At 35.5% G+C, this 18,842-nt stretch overlaps 1 protein-coding gene across 1 annotated transcript in view; it reads left to right on the top strand.

Moving 5' to 3' along the window:
• SLC9C1 (solute carrier family 9, subfamily C (Na+-transporting carboxylic acid decarboxylase), member 1) overlaps positions 1–18,842 on the top strand; it is a 60,303-nt gene that overhangs the window by 12,884 nt on the left and 28,577 nt on the right. The window contains exons 9-14 of the mRNA XM_012730521.1: positions 1,843–1,971; positions 4,314–4,475; positions 8,313–8,412; positions 13,410–13,584; positions 14,614–14,695; positions 16,907–17,073. Of these exons, the coding sequence (XP_012585975.1) occupies positions 1,843–1,971; positions 4,314–4,475; positions 8,313–8,412; positions 13,410–13,584; positions 14,614–14,695; positions 16,907–17,073 (815 nt within the window). The remainder of the gene's footprint in view (positions 1–1,842; positions 1,972–4,313; positions 4,476–8,312; positions 8,413–13,409; positions 13,585–14,613; positions 14,696–16,906; positions 17,074–18,842) is intronic.

Below are 18,842 nucleotides of genomic sequence, written 5' to 3' on the forward strand. Positions count from 1 at the left end.
ATTTTTGTCTTGGTAATATCTGAGTTCTCAAAGATTTTTATATTTTTATTTATCCTCAAAAAATATCTGAGGGGTGTAGGGAGGAGTCTGGTAGAGGGAGACAGTTTGAGATTGACCAGCACTGAACTTCAGTGGTGGGCATGTGCTGTAGTACAGGCCGAGGTGTGAAGCTTCACTCCTGAAACTTACATGTACTGTCACCCAATGACAAATTGACTTAAAAAGAATCTGACCTGACCTATGAGTTCTCGACTTTGTGTGTATTAATCTTGAGCTTTTTATGATTGTGGACTCCTTGTAGACCCCTATCTATGACTTACTTCCAAATAGTCACATGTTGTATATCATCCCATTTTATAAAGTGAGAATAATTGTACACAATATCAGTTAGGTTTTTATAAGTAATAATAGCTCTGAAACATTGTGGTATAAAGCAGTTATTTCTCATAAACCTAGCAGTTCTGATGATAGTGATTCAGCTTTGTTGAACTTGAGTAGACTCTTGTAATGAATCTTCAATCACTCAGAGGGTCGTCTGGATACCCTCAACTGGGAGGATGTTTCTTTAGTCCACATATTTATTTCTCACCTTCCCTTCACTTGGGTGACCAGAGAATGCTGCCATGATGTTGGCAGGGGGCAAGGAGAGAAGCCAGAAATCTTTTTCAAACTTCTGCTTGCATGAGGTCACTTTGATGAAAGTGCAAAGTCCTACGAAAAAGAACAAGATACAGGCTAAAGCTAAGTATTGACCTTTAGGACCATTGAGCACCTATAGGAAGTCTGTGACTTTCCTTCTCTAACTGTACTTAGGTTGGGATCACAACTGTTGTGGTCACAGCTATACAGTGTTCGGGTCACAAGAAAGGCTTTTACCTTATAATAGCATTTCCTTCCTATGAACATTATAAAATGATTACACATGTTCCTAGTTATAGTTTTACCAGTCCAGGCACATTTAATAGCAGGGAATAACAACAGTTGATAGGTATCTAAGTTTTTTAAAGATTTATTTATGCATACAAGAACTGGGGTATAGGTCAGAGCTCCAGAGGGGTGAGAGGATTCACTAGAGACAGAGTGGGGAGCAGAACAGGCAGATCTACTGAATACACTGCCAAGGGGAGCAGTAGGAGAAACAGGAGAGAGCCCTCTCTGGAAATCGAACTCTTACAGTGACTGTGCATAGCTTCCTAGTGCTGTGCTTTAACCTCTTGAGCCACCAGGGAGGCCCTGAATATAATAACTTAAATAACTACAATAAATGGAGGATTAAGATGGAAGAAGATAATATCTGGTGCTGACTATCCATGGAACGTAATTTCTAAAACCATTACAAGGAAAGTTTGGGAGAGTCAGACACCTTAACATTAAAGTGAGACTGATTGGACACTTGCCTTAACAGATGCCATGTTTTAAAGCCTTGATTTATGAATTTACTTTATCTCCCCATCAACTTGATGATGCCTTATCATAAATGCATCTGACTTTTGATTTTTTTATAAGCCAGATTACTGAATTTAATAAATAATGAATTTTATGTTTCCATCTGCTTTGAAATGACAAATAGGGAGTTCTCATGGATGATCTCATCTATAAAAGCCATAATTGATCACTGCTAATTGTTACCCAAATTATGATAGTTTCAATTTTTCTTTTAACTAATATATATAATCAAACTTCCTTGAAGAGAGTTTTCAAACATGATTGAAGTTTTATTTAAATATGTAAGGGAAGGTATGTGATATAAATCCATAGCTAACAATACCCCCTACTTGCTAATAAAATAATATTCTTTAATATTGTTTGTCTTACCTTAAAAAAATCTTTTGCCTTCTATAGGTCTTTCTAGAAGTCTTGTTGATCTAATTAGTGGAGAATGTTTGATAACCTCTGTATTGTCTTTAGTTTTATATACCAGTATTGTGGAAATCACCAACACCCTAAACATTCATGTGAACAATTCCATAGGTAAGGACCTATTTTGTACTTAATTTCATAAAACTGGAATTGTCTGTGTTCTGAAAGCTGATATGGGGGTTGTACTGTTTTACCACAAGTTATGCTTGTACAAACCCTAATAATATTAAAAGAGTGACTTGCCCTTTTGAAAAGGAGAAATAGATTTTAATACATAGAGTGTTTGTTGACTGAATTTATTAGGTCAGAAAAAGACTCAATGCAAATACACGATGACACACACAGCTCTTGTTTAATATTATTTATTGTTTTGTGGTGACCCTGGGTTGGAACTTCTCACGAAGAGCAACTTTCCATGGACTTCCATTGAACTCAAATGCTTGACAGCTAGAATGAGAATTGCTGCTTTTCATGTGTTGGGAACAAACACAAAAGGAAAACCAGGTAATGCCTCCACCTGTGGTGAGAGGAGTGGTGTTCCTTCTGAAAGCCCTTCCCATCTCAGAGTTCTTGGGCTAGCTCCCTGCAGGCGACAGCATGACTGTCCTGCCCCTCCTTAGGGCCTGTGGGCAGTGTTTGTAAGCAGATGACAAGGAACTACATTCAAATAGCTTGAACCTTTTTTTTCCTTCATTGTGTATGCATGTGTATAAAATCAGTACTATATGCACAATAGCCAGGGTAGTTATAAAGTATGCAGGTGGCTAATTATCTCCAAGGACAACAACTCACATATTACTAGTAACCCAGAAGAATCTTATGGGCGCCTCCTGGTCAAACCCATATATTGTTTGAGAATAATGTTTACATATATTACTCCATTCACAGGGTGTCTTGTATTCTAAGGTCTTCTGCAGCATGCTATTGTTCTATCTGCCATCCCCCTGAAAAGAAAAGGGGAGGGGGTAGTTTTAGAGGAAGAGCACAGTGCACTTTTTTCTTTACTGTTAGAATTTTTCACATTCTTGATAACTTAAAATTTTTCTCTTAAGATGCTTGATACACTTTAGTGGTATTTCACTTGTGTTTTATTTATATCAATTGACATCATTCTAAATCAATCTTCATAGGAACTTATTTTTTGTAACTTAATGTAGTTATTTAAACAATGTTGCTTAACCTTTGAAGTTAACACTATTTCATAATAAGGGAAAACAAAGAAGACTCACTCCACTGAGTTCTTATGTTTTTCAACTTGGGAACTAGGAGGTTAAGGACATCGTAAGAAATAATGTATTTGCTTTGAGGTTTGTCCTGAGCTAATAAATCCACTTGACAACGTCTTTATTAATTAAAAGCTATTTTCCTTTTTTAAAGAAGAAAACATCCTGCAGACTGATCTTTGTAGCCCCAGTTCCCTGCGTCTTCCTGAAACCCAAGTCCATTTCCATCCATCTGTTTCAGTTATTGGAGGTGTCAAACTGCCAGACATGCCACCATGACCAGCTCAGTGCCTAAACCAGATATGTCCTAGAGCTTCATTTACAAAATTCCTCCTACGTTAGACGGTTATGAAGGACTGTCAATCTCAGCTCCATTAGTGTTCTCCCCACCACTAGATATTTATGGACAAGGATTCTTTCTCCTACTGTTTTCCACCCTGACCTCAGTTCCAGGGTTTTCTGCCCCGAACTGAGCTTTATTTTCACGGTGGTGGCTATTGCTGCTTTTTTTTTTGCGGGTCTTTGTGTGGGCTTTGATTTCAGTCCTCCCTGACTTCAGGCCCCACTTTCTTCTGGGATTCAAATTTTACTCCTTATTTTCTCCCCCTTGAAAGGATTTCTCAAGTTTTGTGTGCCCGATTCTAGCAACTGAGGCTGTCCAGGGTTTATTTAGACTCCCTGTTCCCTGGGAGGGCAACTGCATGACCACCAGAAGCACTGCAGCAAAATATAGCCAAAAGGGCAGTGAAGGGGCAGCAGTCCATCGTGTAGTAATTCTTCTTCTGGATCACACACTGCAGCGTTGTTTATCATGGAAATGAACTGGGAACAAGTGAGATGCCTAGAAATAAAAGGCTAGTCATTCTGATGATCAAGACATTACAGGAGATTCATATACCTGTTTCCTCTGTGCACTGATAGGTCTAGGACAGCAGTTCCCTTAGTTTAAAGGCCTTCCACTTCTTGTATCATTACTGTAGCTCCAAATTTATTACACTGGTTGGCAATGGAAAAAACTCCTAAACTAAACTGATTGAATTTTACAAGTTTGTGTGATTTTCAGAACTTGTAAAGAAATTCCTTCAATTTAGGAAGAAGGAAATATCATAAATGTCCTCTAAAGGCAGTAAGCTATCTGTAAAGATAATGACAAGGGGGTAAAAGTGACCCAGAATATCAATTAAATAAGGGCAAATATGTTCTTAATTATTTTTCTTTTCTTTCTTGCAGCCTATCAAGTCATGGAGAGTGCTTGGTCAAATTTTATAGCAAGTACATTATTTGGAATGATAGGTTCAAATCTGATACAATGGTGGATGGCTACAGTTTTTGTTGATGATGTCTATCATATAAATCTCACCTCTGCAGCTCTGTACCTTATCTATTATATTAGTAAGTGAGGGGTCTACCCCTGAAATCAAATGTCGTAGAAGTTTCCAAAATAAAACTATGGGACAAGACAAAAGTTAGTTAAAAAAAAAATGTAATCTAGAAGGAATACTGAATACTTTTTCTGAGAAGTATTCCCTCATCAAAACATATAAAAATACTCATCTTGCACAACAAAAATAAATACCAATATGTATATCAATGCCACTACAAAAGACAAAAGTATTTATCAAAACCATTATTAGAATGAGACAAATTATCATGACTTTCCCAGAGAATTTTATAACCAATTGTGAAAAAAAGTAAGTGCAGCTATTATAAAATTTAAAGGCTTATTTCATAAGATACATAAAGAATTCTGTATCCAAAGCAGAATGCATATTCTTGTAATATCCGTGTAGATCATTTCAAGAAATGACTAGAAGAGTATCATTTTAAAAATAATTTATTTTACTTTAATACATTTATTTTTTACATATCTTCATTTTGTGCATTTTTCATCTCAGTTGTAGTCCCTGTGGACATCCCACCACCAGTTCACCCTGTGCCATCACCATAGACCTGTGTGCTCTTCCCAACCCTCTTTTGATCCTACCCCTTTCTTCACCCCTGTAAAATCCCTGATTTATAGTTGTTCATTGTTTTTCATTTTTACTTTATTACAATTGCTTTTATCACCCTCCTGATCCCTTAAACTCCTGCTATGAGTGAAACCATTCGGTATTTTTCTTTTTCTTTCTGGCTTATTTCACTAAGCATCATCCCTTCCAGCTCCATCCATGTTACTGCAAAAGGCATGAGCTTTATCTTTTTTGATTGCGGAGTAATATTACATTGTTTATATATACCATATCTTCTTAATCCAGTCATCTATTTTTGGGCATTTGGGTTGGTTCCACAATTTCCTTGTTGTAAATAGAGCAGCAATAAACATAGGGATGCAGGTGTTTTGAATCAGCATTTTTGTGTCTTTGGGGTAAATACCTAGGAGTGGGATCGCTGGGTCATATGGAAGCTCCATGTTTAGCAGTTTGAGAAACCTCCAAACAGCTTTCCGTAGTGATTGGACCAGTTTGCAGTCCCACCAGCCCTGTAGGATAGTTCATTTTTCTTCGCATCCTCACCAACATTTGTTGTTGCTAGTTGTTTTAAGATGTGCCATTCTCATTGGTGTGAGATGGTATCTCTTGGTTTTAATTTGCATTTCCCTTATTACAAGTGATGCTGAAGATATTTTCATATGCCTGTTGGCCTTCTGCATTTCCCTTTTGGAGAAGTGTCTCTAGCTCTTCTGCCCATTTCTTGATGGGGTTGTTCACTTTAGTTTTGTTGAGTTTCATCAGCTCTTTGTATCTTTGTGATCAGATCTTTGTCATTAGTATTGTTTGCCAAGATTTTCTCCCAATCAGTAGGGTGTCACTTTGTTTGGTGTAGTGTTGCTTTTGCTATACAGAAGCTCTTTAACTTGATGTAGTCCCAGCTGTTTATCCTTTCCTTCACTATCCTTGCTTTAGGTGAAGTATCTTTAAAGATGTTACTGAGGTCTATGTCATGTAGTGTTATGCCAACATTTTCTTCTAGATATTTTATGATTTCAGGTCTTATGTCTAGTTCTTTAATCCATTTTGAGTTTTTTTTTTTTTTTTTTTGTGCATGGTGTGAGGTAGTAATCTAGCTTCATTTTTTTTTTTTTTTGCATGTAGCAGCTCAGTTTTCCTAGCACCCATTTGTTGAACAAACTTTCTTTGTTCTATTGCATATACTGTGCTCCTTTGTCAAAGATTAGCTGTGCATAAAACTGTGGGTTTATACCTCGGTTTTCTATTAGAATCCATTGGTCTGTATGTCTATTCTTATTCCAGTACCATGCAGTTTTGATTACTATGGCTTTGAAGTCTAGGAATTTGAAATGTCTGTCTCTTTCGTTTTAGTCAGGAGAGTTTTGGCTATTGAGGTTTTTGTGGTTCCATATAAATCTCATCAATATTTGTTCTATTTCTTTGAAGAATGTCATTGAGACATTCTGTATATCACTTTTGGATGTTAATTCTCCCAATCCATGAGCAGGGGATGTCTTTCCATTTCTTTGTAGCTTATTGTATTTCTTTTAACAGCATTTTATAAATTTATTTGTATAGGTCTTTTACCTCTTTTGTTACGTTTACTCCCAACAATTTGATATTTTTGTTTCAAGTGTAAAAAGGGATAGTTTTTTTGATTTCCACTTCTGCCCAGAATATTTCAATAAAATTCCAAGTATTGTTCAATTGCAATGCTATTGAATGCTAATTTGAAAAGAATGGTCTTAAAAATTATTATTTGAGGCCCTCCCTGGTGGCGCAGCGGGTTAAAGCACTGCACTAAGAAGCTGAAAACACTTCCGCATGAGTTCGATTCCCGCCTGCCCCGGAAGGTGACCACATGGCGTGGCAGACCTCTCCTGACCCGCCCGCTGCTCCCCTAAGCAGTGTACTTCATTGATCTGCCTGTTCTGCACCCCATTCTGTCTCTGGTGAAGTCTTTCGCCACCCCTGAGTCTCTGACCTGTACCCCAGTTCTGTATGCACAAATAAATAAATATTAAAAAAAAAACTTTAAAAAAAATTATTATTTGAAGTGCCTGAAATTAAATTTTCTGGGTTACTCTTCAGTTACATCAGAAATCAATATTCAAGTTACAGACCGAGTGAGACTAAATATTAGAAAAATTATTAATGTCATTAATCCACTTACCGTCACTCCTCAGAGAAGTGTGACTGAAACTGATTATTAGCCATATCACTGCTTCAGAATCAGCTACAGCTTCAGAATCAAGTTCAACTCAGCTGTGAAGTCAGCCAAATAAATGATTTTGTCACTATTATATACAGTGACACCTAGTTTCCCATGTATGTCTTTCCACTACATTTTGGAATAAAAATATCTTTTTATATTCATGATTTAAATTAATGCAATAAAGGGGGAAAATGATGCCATACGTTTTAGATGATATAGGCAGCCCAAGTGATTTACTTAGTAAACTAAAGCATCAGGACTCTTGAATAGTTTGCCATAAGATAAACATACATGGATACACACTTGGTTAGTAGAACTCTTAGGACCTAGCAGTAACTACTTAGAGAATATAATAAAAAATTGATTCTCTTTATATTGGCAAAAAGCTATAAAATATTAAGAAATTTAACACTTTGGATCTAAACAGAAAACTAAAAACGTCTGCTGCAAAATGTAAAATTGAGTCAGTTGAGACAGAGAAAGACTTAATAGAAATTCTAGAGCAAAATTATTAGTATTTTTAAGATAGTAATTATAAATATTTTCCAGATTTCACCATTACCTGACATGGTCCTTAGTAGTCAAGTACTTGATGTCTTTCAAGCGCCTTTGTCCGTGGTTTATTCTTCTTTAATTACCCAAAATGACTAAAATGTTTGTTTCTAGTTTAAAAATCATTTGCAGCCAGGACTAAAGTAAAATATAAGTCTTATAGTTTTCCATTGCTGAAAGGGAAGACCCAACAGTTTGATAATAATATTATTATTATCTAACTTCATCAAATTGAAATGTGTCACTATATGACTCAATGATAACAAAAATTTAATTTGGTTTAGGGATTTCATAAAACAGTTAAAAATGTTCTATTCAGAAGACCAGACAGGAAGGAGGTGAGGGGGAAGAAAAGGGAAATGAGTGACAGTAAATTGTGGTATTACCTGTTGAAACCAACAGTTTCTTCTGTATAAAGTCACAGTACTATCAAGATATGTGATATTTTTATCTCTGATAAAATGTTTGCCACTATTGATGTCAAATTAGCACTTTGTTTCTTTTTTAAAATAGGTGAACTAGTTGGTATGTCTGGAATATTTACCCTGGCGATCATGGGACTCCTTTTAAATTCTACAAGTCTTAAACCAGGAGTTGAAGCAATTCTTCTTGAGTGAGTGGCTGGCATATTTTTACTTGGTTTCATATTCAATACATTAGAAATAATACTACTGTAATTATAACTGTATATCTGTATGGCCTAAGTAAGGTACTACCTGAAAACTATTGCCTGTGCCTTCTAATCCTTGTAATTTTTTTTTAAAGATTTATTTATTTACATATTCAGAACTTCAGTACTGCCAGAGGTGCAAGGGTGGCAAGAGACAGAGTGGGGAGCAGAATAGATTGATGACGGACTCTGCTGAGGGGAGCAGTGGCGAGTCAGGAGAGGTCTGCCATGGCATGTGGGTCACCTCCCTGGCCGGGGAATTGAATTTGTGATGCAGTGGTTGTGGCCAGCTTCATAGGTGCTGCACTTTAACCCTTTGACCACCAGGGAGGGCCCTAATTGTCTTATTTTAGCAAAATTTTATGACCTCAACTTGAGTTCATGTTGACACTCAAGCAGGTAGGACACTTATCACAGACCAAAATTTAATAGCATAGCCAAAAAATAACAGTAATCAAGATAAATATCTTAACATATATTTTCTTTAAAAATCAAAATAAATTGAAAAACCCATGATGAAAAATATTTTTAAGGATGAGATAAATATCACTGATAGTTCTTTTAGAAATATGCTTCAGTTTATTTCCGCATAGTACTACTACTAGAATGGGAGACAAATATTTTACAAACAATGAAAACATGGCATGCAAAATAAATGAAACAATGAATCTAGGGCATTTGATGAAGTTTGATAGTGCCATTAAAGGTAAGACAGTCAAGTGTAAGTGAGATATAGTCACTAAACATACGCAAACTGTCTCAGTTTAAGGGCACCCAACTGAAAGTTTAGTGGAATATAAGGGTGTTTCCTGTAATGCTCCTATACACAGGTGGGAACCTGACCTAAACCACACAGTGGCAACATATGCATTAACACACATAATATTATCAATGGTTTTAAAGTTAGAATAGATTCATAAGCCAGAAGCTCAGAAGTGTTGGTCTTATAAAATTTTGGAGCACCTCATTGAAATACCATGTCAATTGCAATACAGTCAATTGTACTAGCAGCCAAGTAGAATTAATTAGATCAAAGTCACAGGAAGAATTAAGAACATTGTAAAATTGTTTAATTGTATCCAAGGGAAGTGATTCTGAAGCTCCTTTCACCTTTTTGCTCCAACTGAAGGCAGTATCTCTCCTGAAGACATCACTGTCCTTGTATTCCGTAAAAGTCATGATTTCTTTCATCTTCTTCCCTGGTACTCTGAACTTAGAGTGGAGGTAGGTGACCTCCCTGTAACTCAAATTTTTATTCTTTCTCATTCAATAGGGGAACCCAATTTCAAAGCTATGTCATCAAATTATACCATCTGTATTGACTCTAAAGTCACTTTGTCAACACCTTTCAATTTATAAAGATTTCGGCTCCTTTCTTACAGTGACTCTCCCCATCATTGCCATGTCACCATTCTTAGTGATGTCAAGCAATAGTTGATTCTTCTGTTCCCTCCCCTTTCAGTTCCTGGACCTTCTTTCCTCTAAGAACAACAGCTCTACCACCATACTTCAGCAGCCACCTATTCACCTGGTCATAGAAAGAACCACTTCATAATCTTGATTTCAAGAAATTTACTATCTAAAATATGCTATATACCAGCTGCTGCTCACCAAGACAACAGAAATCTAAGACAATAGTAGTGGCAAATCCACTACCTCCTGCAACAATCTACAGTAGATTCACACTGTTTCCTGAAGAGAAGTTGCACTATCCACCTCAGTTCCTTTAGCTCCCGAATTCCAACATTTCTGTGAGCACACTGAAGTGCAATGCATCCTTGATGATTTTTCACAGGTCCTCATCTTCCTCACTTTGCTTTCAGCCAGGACACTTCTTTTGTTTAAAACCATCTAATCAATTCTCATTTTGTTTGGCTACAAGTCAGCAAACAAAACTGTTAGATGCCCCCTTTGTTACATCTGTGATTCATTGCTAAATCCCCTACCTCTGTGTGCTCTAGCCACACAGATGGCTTTACTGGTCTACAGGTATGCCTCAAGCACACCGTCTATTTGGGCTTTGTGCCCTTGTGTTTCTTTTTTAAATTTCTTCTATTTTGTTTACATCAGCTATAGTCCCCATAGAATTGCCACCACAATGCACCCGTGCACCATCACCCCAGCCCCTTGTGTTCTTCCACCCTCATTTTGTATCCACATCTTCCCCTCCCCTGCAGAATGTCTCTGATTTATAGTTGTCTGATTGTTTTTGTTTAGTTTTGCTGTATTTTTTTTTGTTTTTCCCTTATTTGATTTCCCTTGTATCCCTCCTATAAGTGAAGCCACCCAGCATTTTCCTTTTTTTTCTGACTTACTTCACTGAGTATGATCCCTTATAGCACCATCCATGTTGTGGTGAATGGCATGAGTTGATCTTTTTTGATTGCTAAGTAGTATTCCATTGTGTCTATATACCACATCTTCTTGATCCAGTCATCTGTTTTTGGGCATTTGGATCATTTCCAAGTCCTATCTACTATAAATAATGCTCCAATAAATGTAGGAGTGCAGGGATCCTTTTGAATTAATGTTTTTGTGTCCTCTGAGTCAATCCCTAGGAGTGAAATTGCTGGGTCAAATGGCAGCTCCATTTTTAGTAGTCTGAGAAATTTCCACTCTGCTTTCCATAGTGGTTAGACTAGTTTGCACACCCACCGGCAGAGTAGGAGGAGAGTTCCTTTTTTACCACATCCTTGCCAACATATGTTGTTGGTTTTTTTAATATGTTGTGTCCTCATGTTTCTATTCTTGAAATGTGCTTATTCAATATATTTGTGCTATTCCTCTGTATAATAGAATGGCTAGTCCTGGAGAAGGAGCAAAATTATCTTGAAAGGGTTCCAAGAACAGAGTTTGGCAGTATATGAGCAAAATCAAACTACCCTGCTGTCATAAAATGCTACTTATATGTCTTTTAAATCTTTACAATTTATTTTGTTATAAATGTAATATGTCGACATTAAACACATGAAATAGAATAACAAGAAGTAAGTTTTAAGTAACTTGCTATGGTTCAAACACCCAAATCTGATCAATATTGGTATTTGAGTACTCTTTCTCAAGCTGCTTTGCCTGAAGCTCATGAGAACATAAGCTTGAGATTAATGAGAGTTTTCCTGAGTTCTGAAGCATTTGAAAAAAGAAGGTACTCACAAATCCCAAGTGAAAAATCAATAAAAGGCATTAATGTGAGCAAAAGATTAATTCACATAGTTTAAGTGCTAACTAGATTTTAAGCCAATGTTTAATTATGGCACTATGTAGATCAAACTAGCAGTTCAGTATCTTTTTTTAAAAAATAAAAGATTTTAACCCTTTACAATGATACACAGAAAACATAGTCTACTCTCAGCTCTGTCAGCCCTGATGCCTGTTGAGTTCTGTCAAGTAGGATAGCCACAACCTATACATCTCTTTCAAAGTCTCCTCAAAAAGAAAGACATTGATTTACTTGAATATAAACTGATTTAAATTGCTTTAGAATTATTAACTTACTTTATTGCTTTCTCTTCAATTAAATTATAAGGTTGCTCACAGTTGGTAAATGTATCTTTATTTTCTTGATATAATCCTTAGCACAATGCAAAGATAAACTTTTCAGTATGTTAAATTAATTATAATTAACTATATATTTTTTCTGAAAATGCAGGCTCTGGAATTGTCTATCATTTGTTGCTTTTCTAATGGTGTTCACTTTCATTGGACTTCTAATTCCTGCAAATACATACCTATATATATCATTTTCTGACATATATTATTCATTAAACATCTATTTCACACTGACTGTTTTAAGGTAAGACTGATTTTCAAACTGTTGGATTTGTAGGAAATTAAGTAAACCTGACATTTTTTATAAACAATAAAAATGTTTCTTATATATAAAAAATGTTTCTTATATTTGAATGAAAAGTTTACTCTTAACACCTTCCAAGAAATAATCAGCAAATTCATGTTTAGTAATTTTTATTTTAAACTATTTCAAAGCAACACAAGCAAGTAAATTATTTTTTGAAATTATGAAGAAAATAGGTCATAATCACTAACAAAGAAGCCACTGCTAATATCTATATACACTTGTCCAGTGTTTATTTCTTAAGACATTTTATGAGGTAAGCAAACCATAAATAAAAAATTTTATTTTGTTTTGCTTAATATTTTGCAAGTAATTTCCTATTAACTAAATTATAGCTGGAACTAGATTTTTTTAGTCATAAGGAAATGACTAATAATGTCTTTTTTAAAATGATTTTTATAATCCCCTTTTTTCCAATGTTAAAGAAAGAAACTACCCAAGTAACTAAAAATGAGATAACAAAGGATAAACACTATAACTGGAGTTTCACAGTTCTTTAATTTCTATCACTCAAATTACTAATATTCTACTTCCACTAAGAAAATTAGTTGGGAGTTAACATCAAGTCACTTGATGCCAAATATGTGGAAATTACTTGGTATGGTTAGTGTAAGACATGGAAACAAAGTGTGACTGAAGAAAGAAATAGAAATAAACGATATTGGAGACTCAGCAAGACCATAACCAATGGGGGGTTGGGGGAAAGAAATATTTCTCTTCTTACTCATTCAGTTTGCTTTTATTTCATTTCTCCTTGGGATTCAGAATAGAGCTAGAAAACTTCTCTAGCCATGTTCATTTGGGAGTTTTGTGGGGTTTTTTGTACACTGAAGATGCACCATTGAATGATGTTTTGGATTACTCACCTACTCTACTACTCACCTAGCAGAAGGAACAAAGAATAATGTCCTCTGGTTGTTTCTTTCTGTAGAATATTCTACCCTCCTTGGTGCCATGACGAAGTCTGTGTGAAAGATGGTTCAATTGTCTTCAAGTTGGCGATTCCACAGGGAATTAATAGGTATAACGTATGAAATAGAAAGGAAAATCACTGACAGAAATAATTTAATTTCTTTTTGTCTTTTAGACTCCTGGTTTTCTTACTAATGAGTCCTCTCTTGTCTCGACTTGGTCATGGCTTCAGCTGGCGCTGGGCTTTCATCATGGTCTGGAGTGAAATGAAAGGGATACCTAATATAAACATGGCCCTTCTGTTTGCCTACTCTGACGTTTCTTTTGGATCTGAGAGAGAAAAATCTCAAGTAAAGGAAACTATATTTTTGAAATATTTTACAAAACTGTTGCCATACTAAGATAAGTTTTTGTAATGAGGTAGGTCAACCCTACTTGGGCTTTGGGAGAGACTCAGCTATGACAAGTTTGGGGAGAAAGAAAAACTCACAACTTTCCTCTTTCCTGTTCTAGCTTAAGAGTCCTTAAAATTCCTTCACATTCCAAACAATAGGTCTGTCATAAATATTAAAGCTTTAAAATCATTTAAAAAATATCTGATACAAAGTATGAAGTCAACAAATGTTTTTTAGTTTTCTTGATTCCTAGAATAACTATAACATTTTAGGTAAGAGAACAAAATTAGAAGATTTATATTAGTTAATATCAAGACATCAGAAAGATATGGAATTTAAGCTGATTAGCTTGGCATAAAAATACATGCATAAATAAAGTAATCCAGAAAGGACTCTCATACAGTCAGTTTTGTTTTACCAAATATACCAGCGCAGTTCAATCAGGGGAAGGATAGTATAGTTGACAAATGGTGCTGAAAAAATAAAATAAACACTATTTTAATCTCAAGTTGCATGTAAAACTGATTTAGGAAAGACCATATAAGGTGAAACAAGCATCAGAGTTGTTCTCTTTTTTCTGGTGAGAATTATTTAATAGAAATATATTGGTAATGTTGAGCAAAGAACTAAGTACTATGTACATGCAGATATGCAGGGTGAAAAAGAATTGACAAAGAAATTGCAGGCCTATTCCCATGGCCCAAGAGATAGATGTAGAGACAAATTTTAAGGATAGGTATTTTTCCAGTGTCTGTATGTTTACTTGTGAAAACATATGTGCTGGGTTTGGTATGCTTACAAAAGCATAGATGAAATACATACTGGGAAGTAAGGAGAATCCTCAATAGCACTTTCATTAGGCCTGACATCCAAATTCCTTTTCCATGAGTGTCTATTGACATAGTACAATTCAACTTAATTTGCATTCATAAACAGGTATATGCTATTATCATGAATACTTACATTGATTTTTTTATTTTCTAGATATTATTTCATGGTGTGTCTGTATGCTTAATTAACCTGATTATCAATAGATTTATTTTGCCAATGGCAGTTGATAAACTAGGTAAGCCCACCTTAATTAATATTCTTAATAAAAAGAAAAACATTCTCAATATGCTGAAGAATTGCTAACAGTGAAGAAAGAAATCATAGAAGGGGAAATCACATAAAATCTAATTGAATGTAAAGACATGAATAGTTTGTCAGTAGCATACATATTTTTAAAAATTACTTATTTATGTTAGTAAACAAATGTTTTATGATATGTAAATAAAATAATACATTGTTTATTCAATTATCTGGCAAACTTTTACGAATAGCCCCCCCAAAGTGATGAGACTTCAGAGCTGATGGGGTTTACTTTGAAAAGAAAAGAAATAGTAAACAAATCAACTATCAGTCATGTGTACGCGACAATAAACAAATCATGTATAAATAAGACAGAAAATATAATAAGGTCTCCATTCCTAAGGAATGTAGAAACTGAGAAGCTAGAAATCTTCAAAGATGGAAGGCTTGTGAACAGTGCAAATGATGGAAGGACAGATGGAGAGGTAAAAAGGAGCTAGATCATGAAAAATCTTGGGTTTTAATTTTTTTTAAAGCTGGATTATATTTATTTATGTGTACAAGAACTAGGGTGTAGGCCAGAGGTGCGGGAGGTGAGAGGGCTCACCAGAGACAAGGTGGGGAGCTGAAGAGGCAAATCGATGAAGTACACTGCTGAGGGGAGCAGGGAGATAGGAGAGGTCTGCGGTGCCATGTGGGGTAAGCTCCCTGGCCAGGGATTGAACTCATGTTGTTGTGGCTGCTTCTAGCTTAATAGTGCTGATATGTAAGCCCTTGCCCCACCAGGAAGGCCCAGTCTTAGTATTTTATTCTAGGGCAAAAGAAACTCCTTTCTTGGTTTTAAACAAGTAAGTGTCATTTAAAAAACCATTTCTAGTTCTGTGGATAACTAAAAAGGCTATAAGGAGAGTGAAAGTAGAAATAGCAGTTTGGGAGGTAATTCTATTATTTGATGTCTCTCTTAACCCCCCTACATTTTTAACAATTGAGAAACTGAGGTTAAATCAGTTAAAAGTTCTACCCCAAGTTCAGAAAACTAGATAAAGGCAGTTATACAGAACTAGAACTGATAACACAGAACTAACTGATGCTTTAAATTCATTGCATTTCAACTCCAGCACCCTTTCTGTTAGAGCTTCACACCAATGGCATTTTTTTTAAATTGATCTGAAGCTTCATCTTTGTGTATGATATCACACTGCCAAGTTTCTTTTTCCTTTTCATGTTTGCAGTAAAATTTTTGTTTGTTTTTTCTCTGAGCCTTAACATTATAAAATGGGAAAAACAGATTAAAGAGAAAGTTTTACAAACAGCATCATAGATTCTACTTAGTGGATAAATAAACCTAAAATTCTCATGGTAGAGCATGTTTATTTGCAGAGAGAGCAGTGAACAATTTGCTCATGGAATAGTGTTGCTTTCCAAAGATACTTCCATGGCTCAAAAGAAGAAATTGTATCTGATGATGGGTCCTTCAAACTCTGATGAAGTATATATATATAAGTTCTACATATAGATTGGATATACAACTATATGTCTCTATATAAAGGGATGAATTCTTACAGTCTGTTATTCTAATAACATTGATGTTTTTATGAAAGCTAAGAAGTCCTAAGATCTGCAGTCCAAAGACCAGAGAATCAGTGATAAAAGTTCCATTCCAAATGCGGAGGTAGAAGACTGATGTTCTAGCTAGAGAATCATCAGGTGGAGAGAGTTTGCTTGCTTTCCTTATTATTTTCTTCTGTTCAGGCCTCCATTGGATTGGATGAAGTCAGAGCAAATTGGGAAGGGGGAACCTGCTTTACTTACTTTACCATTTAAGATGTTTTTTCTCAACCAGAAACAACTCCACAAACACAGCCAGAACAGTGGTTAGCCAAGTTCCTGAGCATTCTTTGACCAAGTTAAGTTGACACATAAAATGAATCATCACACCTCTGCTGCTCATCTGTGAAAAAAAACTCAGCTCAAAACCTCAATTACTGAGATGTACCTTTCCAGATCAAGTATTCAATATGTACTCACTATGGTGATGATGCCCCCCATGTTTTGTGAGGGTATGAAAATTGAAAAGTTTGGAATTGTTAGCCTTCCCATTATTAAACGATTTGTATTGAGTTTAAAAGTTAATGACTATAAGAGAAAGCTTTTAATATATATCAGAATATTCCTACTATATAAGTTGTTTTTGTCTGTATTAAAGGGCTTCATGATGATACATCCACAAAATATAAATCGCTTAATCATACATTTCAACACTTTCAAGAGCTAACTAAATCTACAGCCTCTGCGCTCAAATTTGACAAAGATCTTGCTAATGCAGATTGGAACACTGTTGAGCAAGCAATTATACTTCAAAATCCTTACGCGGTAAGTGATATTTGTTGCTTAAATTTAAAATGTTTTTTCTCAACCTTCAAAAAAGATATGATTATGTTCAAATAAGTGGTACAGATGTTATAAATAAAACAGCTGTAGTTGATAGAACAGCTGTATTTAACTCATTTACCATAAGCAAAGTAGAAGTGACACTTTTGAATATATAGAAAACATGTTTTGTAAATTTAAAAGTAAGCATAGTGTCTGGGAACACTGCCAAAAGATAACATAAAAAGAGGAGAGTGAGTCTTAGAAAATGACTCCTATTTGGCCAGATTGAGAGGCGTTTTACTTTTTTTTCAACACTAGTTGAAGGCTATTTGTTCTTGCAGCTTGTTAAATCCTAGCTTGAAGTTCATATTGTGAATAAAATATAGAATTCCAAGAGAATGTCATAAGTACAAATGTGGGTGAGATAGCACCTGCTTCTAAGCTATATCTTAGACTTTCTGAATGAGGCTTTATATTTATTAGAACATGGGGAACTTACAAAGTAGTCATGGTTGCCAAAGAAAGAATCATGAAAATTGTTCTGGGATCTTCTCCATGTCACTCCTGTATCATCTCCTATGTCATTCAGTTTTCACTGCAGTTATTTTCTGCATCACACAAGACAAAGGGCCAGCTTCTAGGAGTATGAATGCAATAGGTCTCTATGACATAAGATTTGCTGAAATGCATTTCATATCTTTTGAACATTGTTTAAGGTTCCACATGGGGACTCAGAGACAAGTCTTCTACCTGCACTAACTCAGCCAGGATTTCTGGATGGGACAAGGAATAAGGGTTTTCTTTCCAGTAGCGCCGATAGTTACAGCTTCTACCAACTCCCAAGACATGACCATGGCTTTTTGCTGATGTGGTTGCATTAGAACCATGGAAAGTTTATTAAAAAGTTGGGACTGATACACATCTGAAGTGGTGTGATCCTATATGTCTGAACAATATACAGTATTGTAAACCCATCTTTATTTTAAAAATGATTTTAAAATACTGTAAAAATAAAATATGCCTAGAAGCTGAAATATATAAATTTCCAAACCCTACCCAGGGGATTCTGATGCAGATAATTTGGGGAGGGTACCAGGAATCATTATTTCTAGTCATTTCCCCGCTGACTCTAATGCTGAGTCATTGTTGAAGCACTTAGGTACGTGACATATTTTGAAGGCAGGTGATTGGATACCACATTTTTCTCTTTATGATGCAGAAATAGGTATTACAAATAGAACATTGATCTTGTATTTAGAATATCTGGGTGTATAATAAGTAGCTTTGAGTCTTGAACAAATCTTTTAAATTTCAGTTTTTCTCGCCTGTGAAATTGGGCTACTCATGTTCCCATGAGTTCAATTTCTTTTCTATGTCAAGTGATTAGAATGTCAGATTTTAGTTGCAGCGGAATCATCAAATGGTTTTGTAAGACCACAGATTGTTACCATACACCCAGTTTGTTTTATTTTTTACATTGTTATCCATTGTCATACAAGGCATGCTTTATCATCTCGTGTATGGTTCCCAAAAGGTTTTCACCACCAATTCACCTGTGCACCATCACTGTAGCGCCCCTTGTGCTCTTCCCACCTTTGTTTTGATCCAATTTCCTCTTCTCCCTCAAAGAATGTCTCAGGTTTATAGTTGCTTGTTGATTTTGGTTTTTATTTTGTTGTAATTACTTCCCTCCCCACCCCTTCCCTATTTGGTTCCCCTACATTCCTCCTATAAGAGAAACCATCTGGTATTTTTCTTTTTCATTCCAG

This window comes from Condylura cristata, unplaced genomic scaffold (assembly GCF_000260355.1).
Source record: "Condylura cristata isolate star-nosed mole 26May11 unplaced genomic scaffold, ConCri1.0 scaffold00003, whole genome shotgun sequence".
In the NCBI taxonomy this organism is placed as follows: Eukaryota; Metazoa; Chordata; class Mammalia; order Eulipotyphla; family Talpidae; genus Condylura; species Condylura cristata.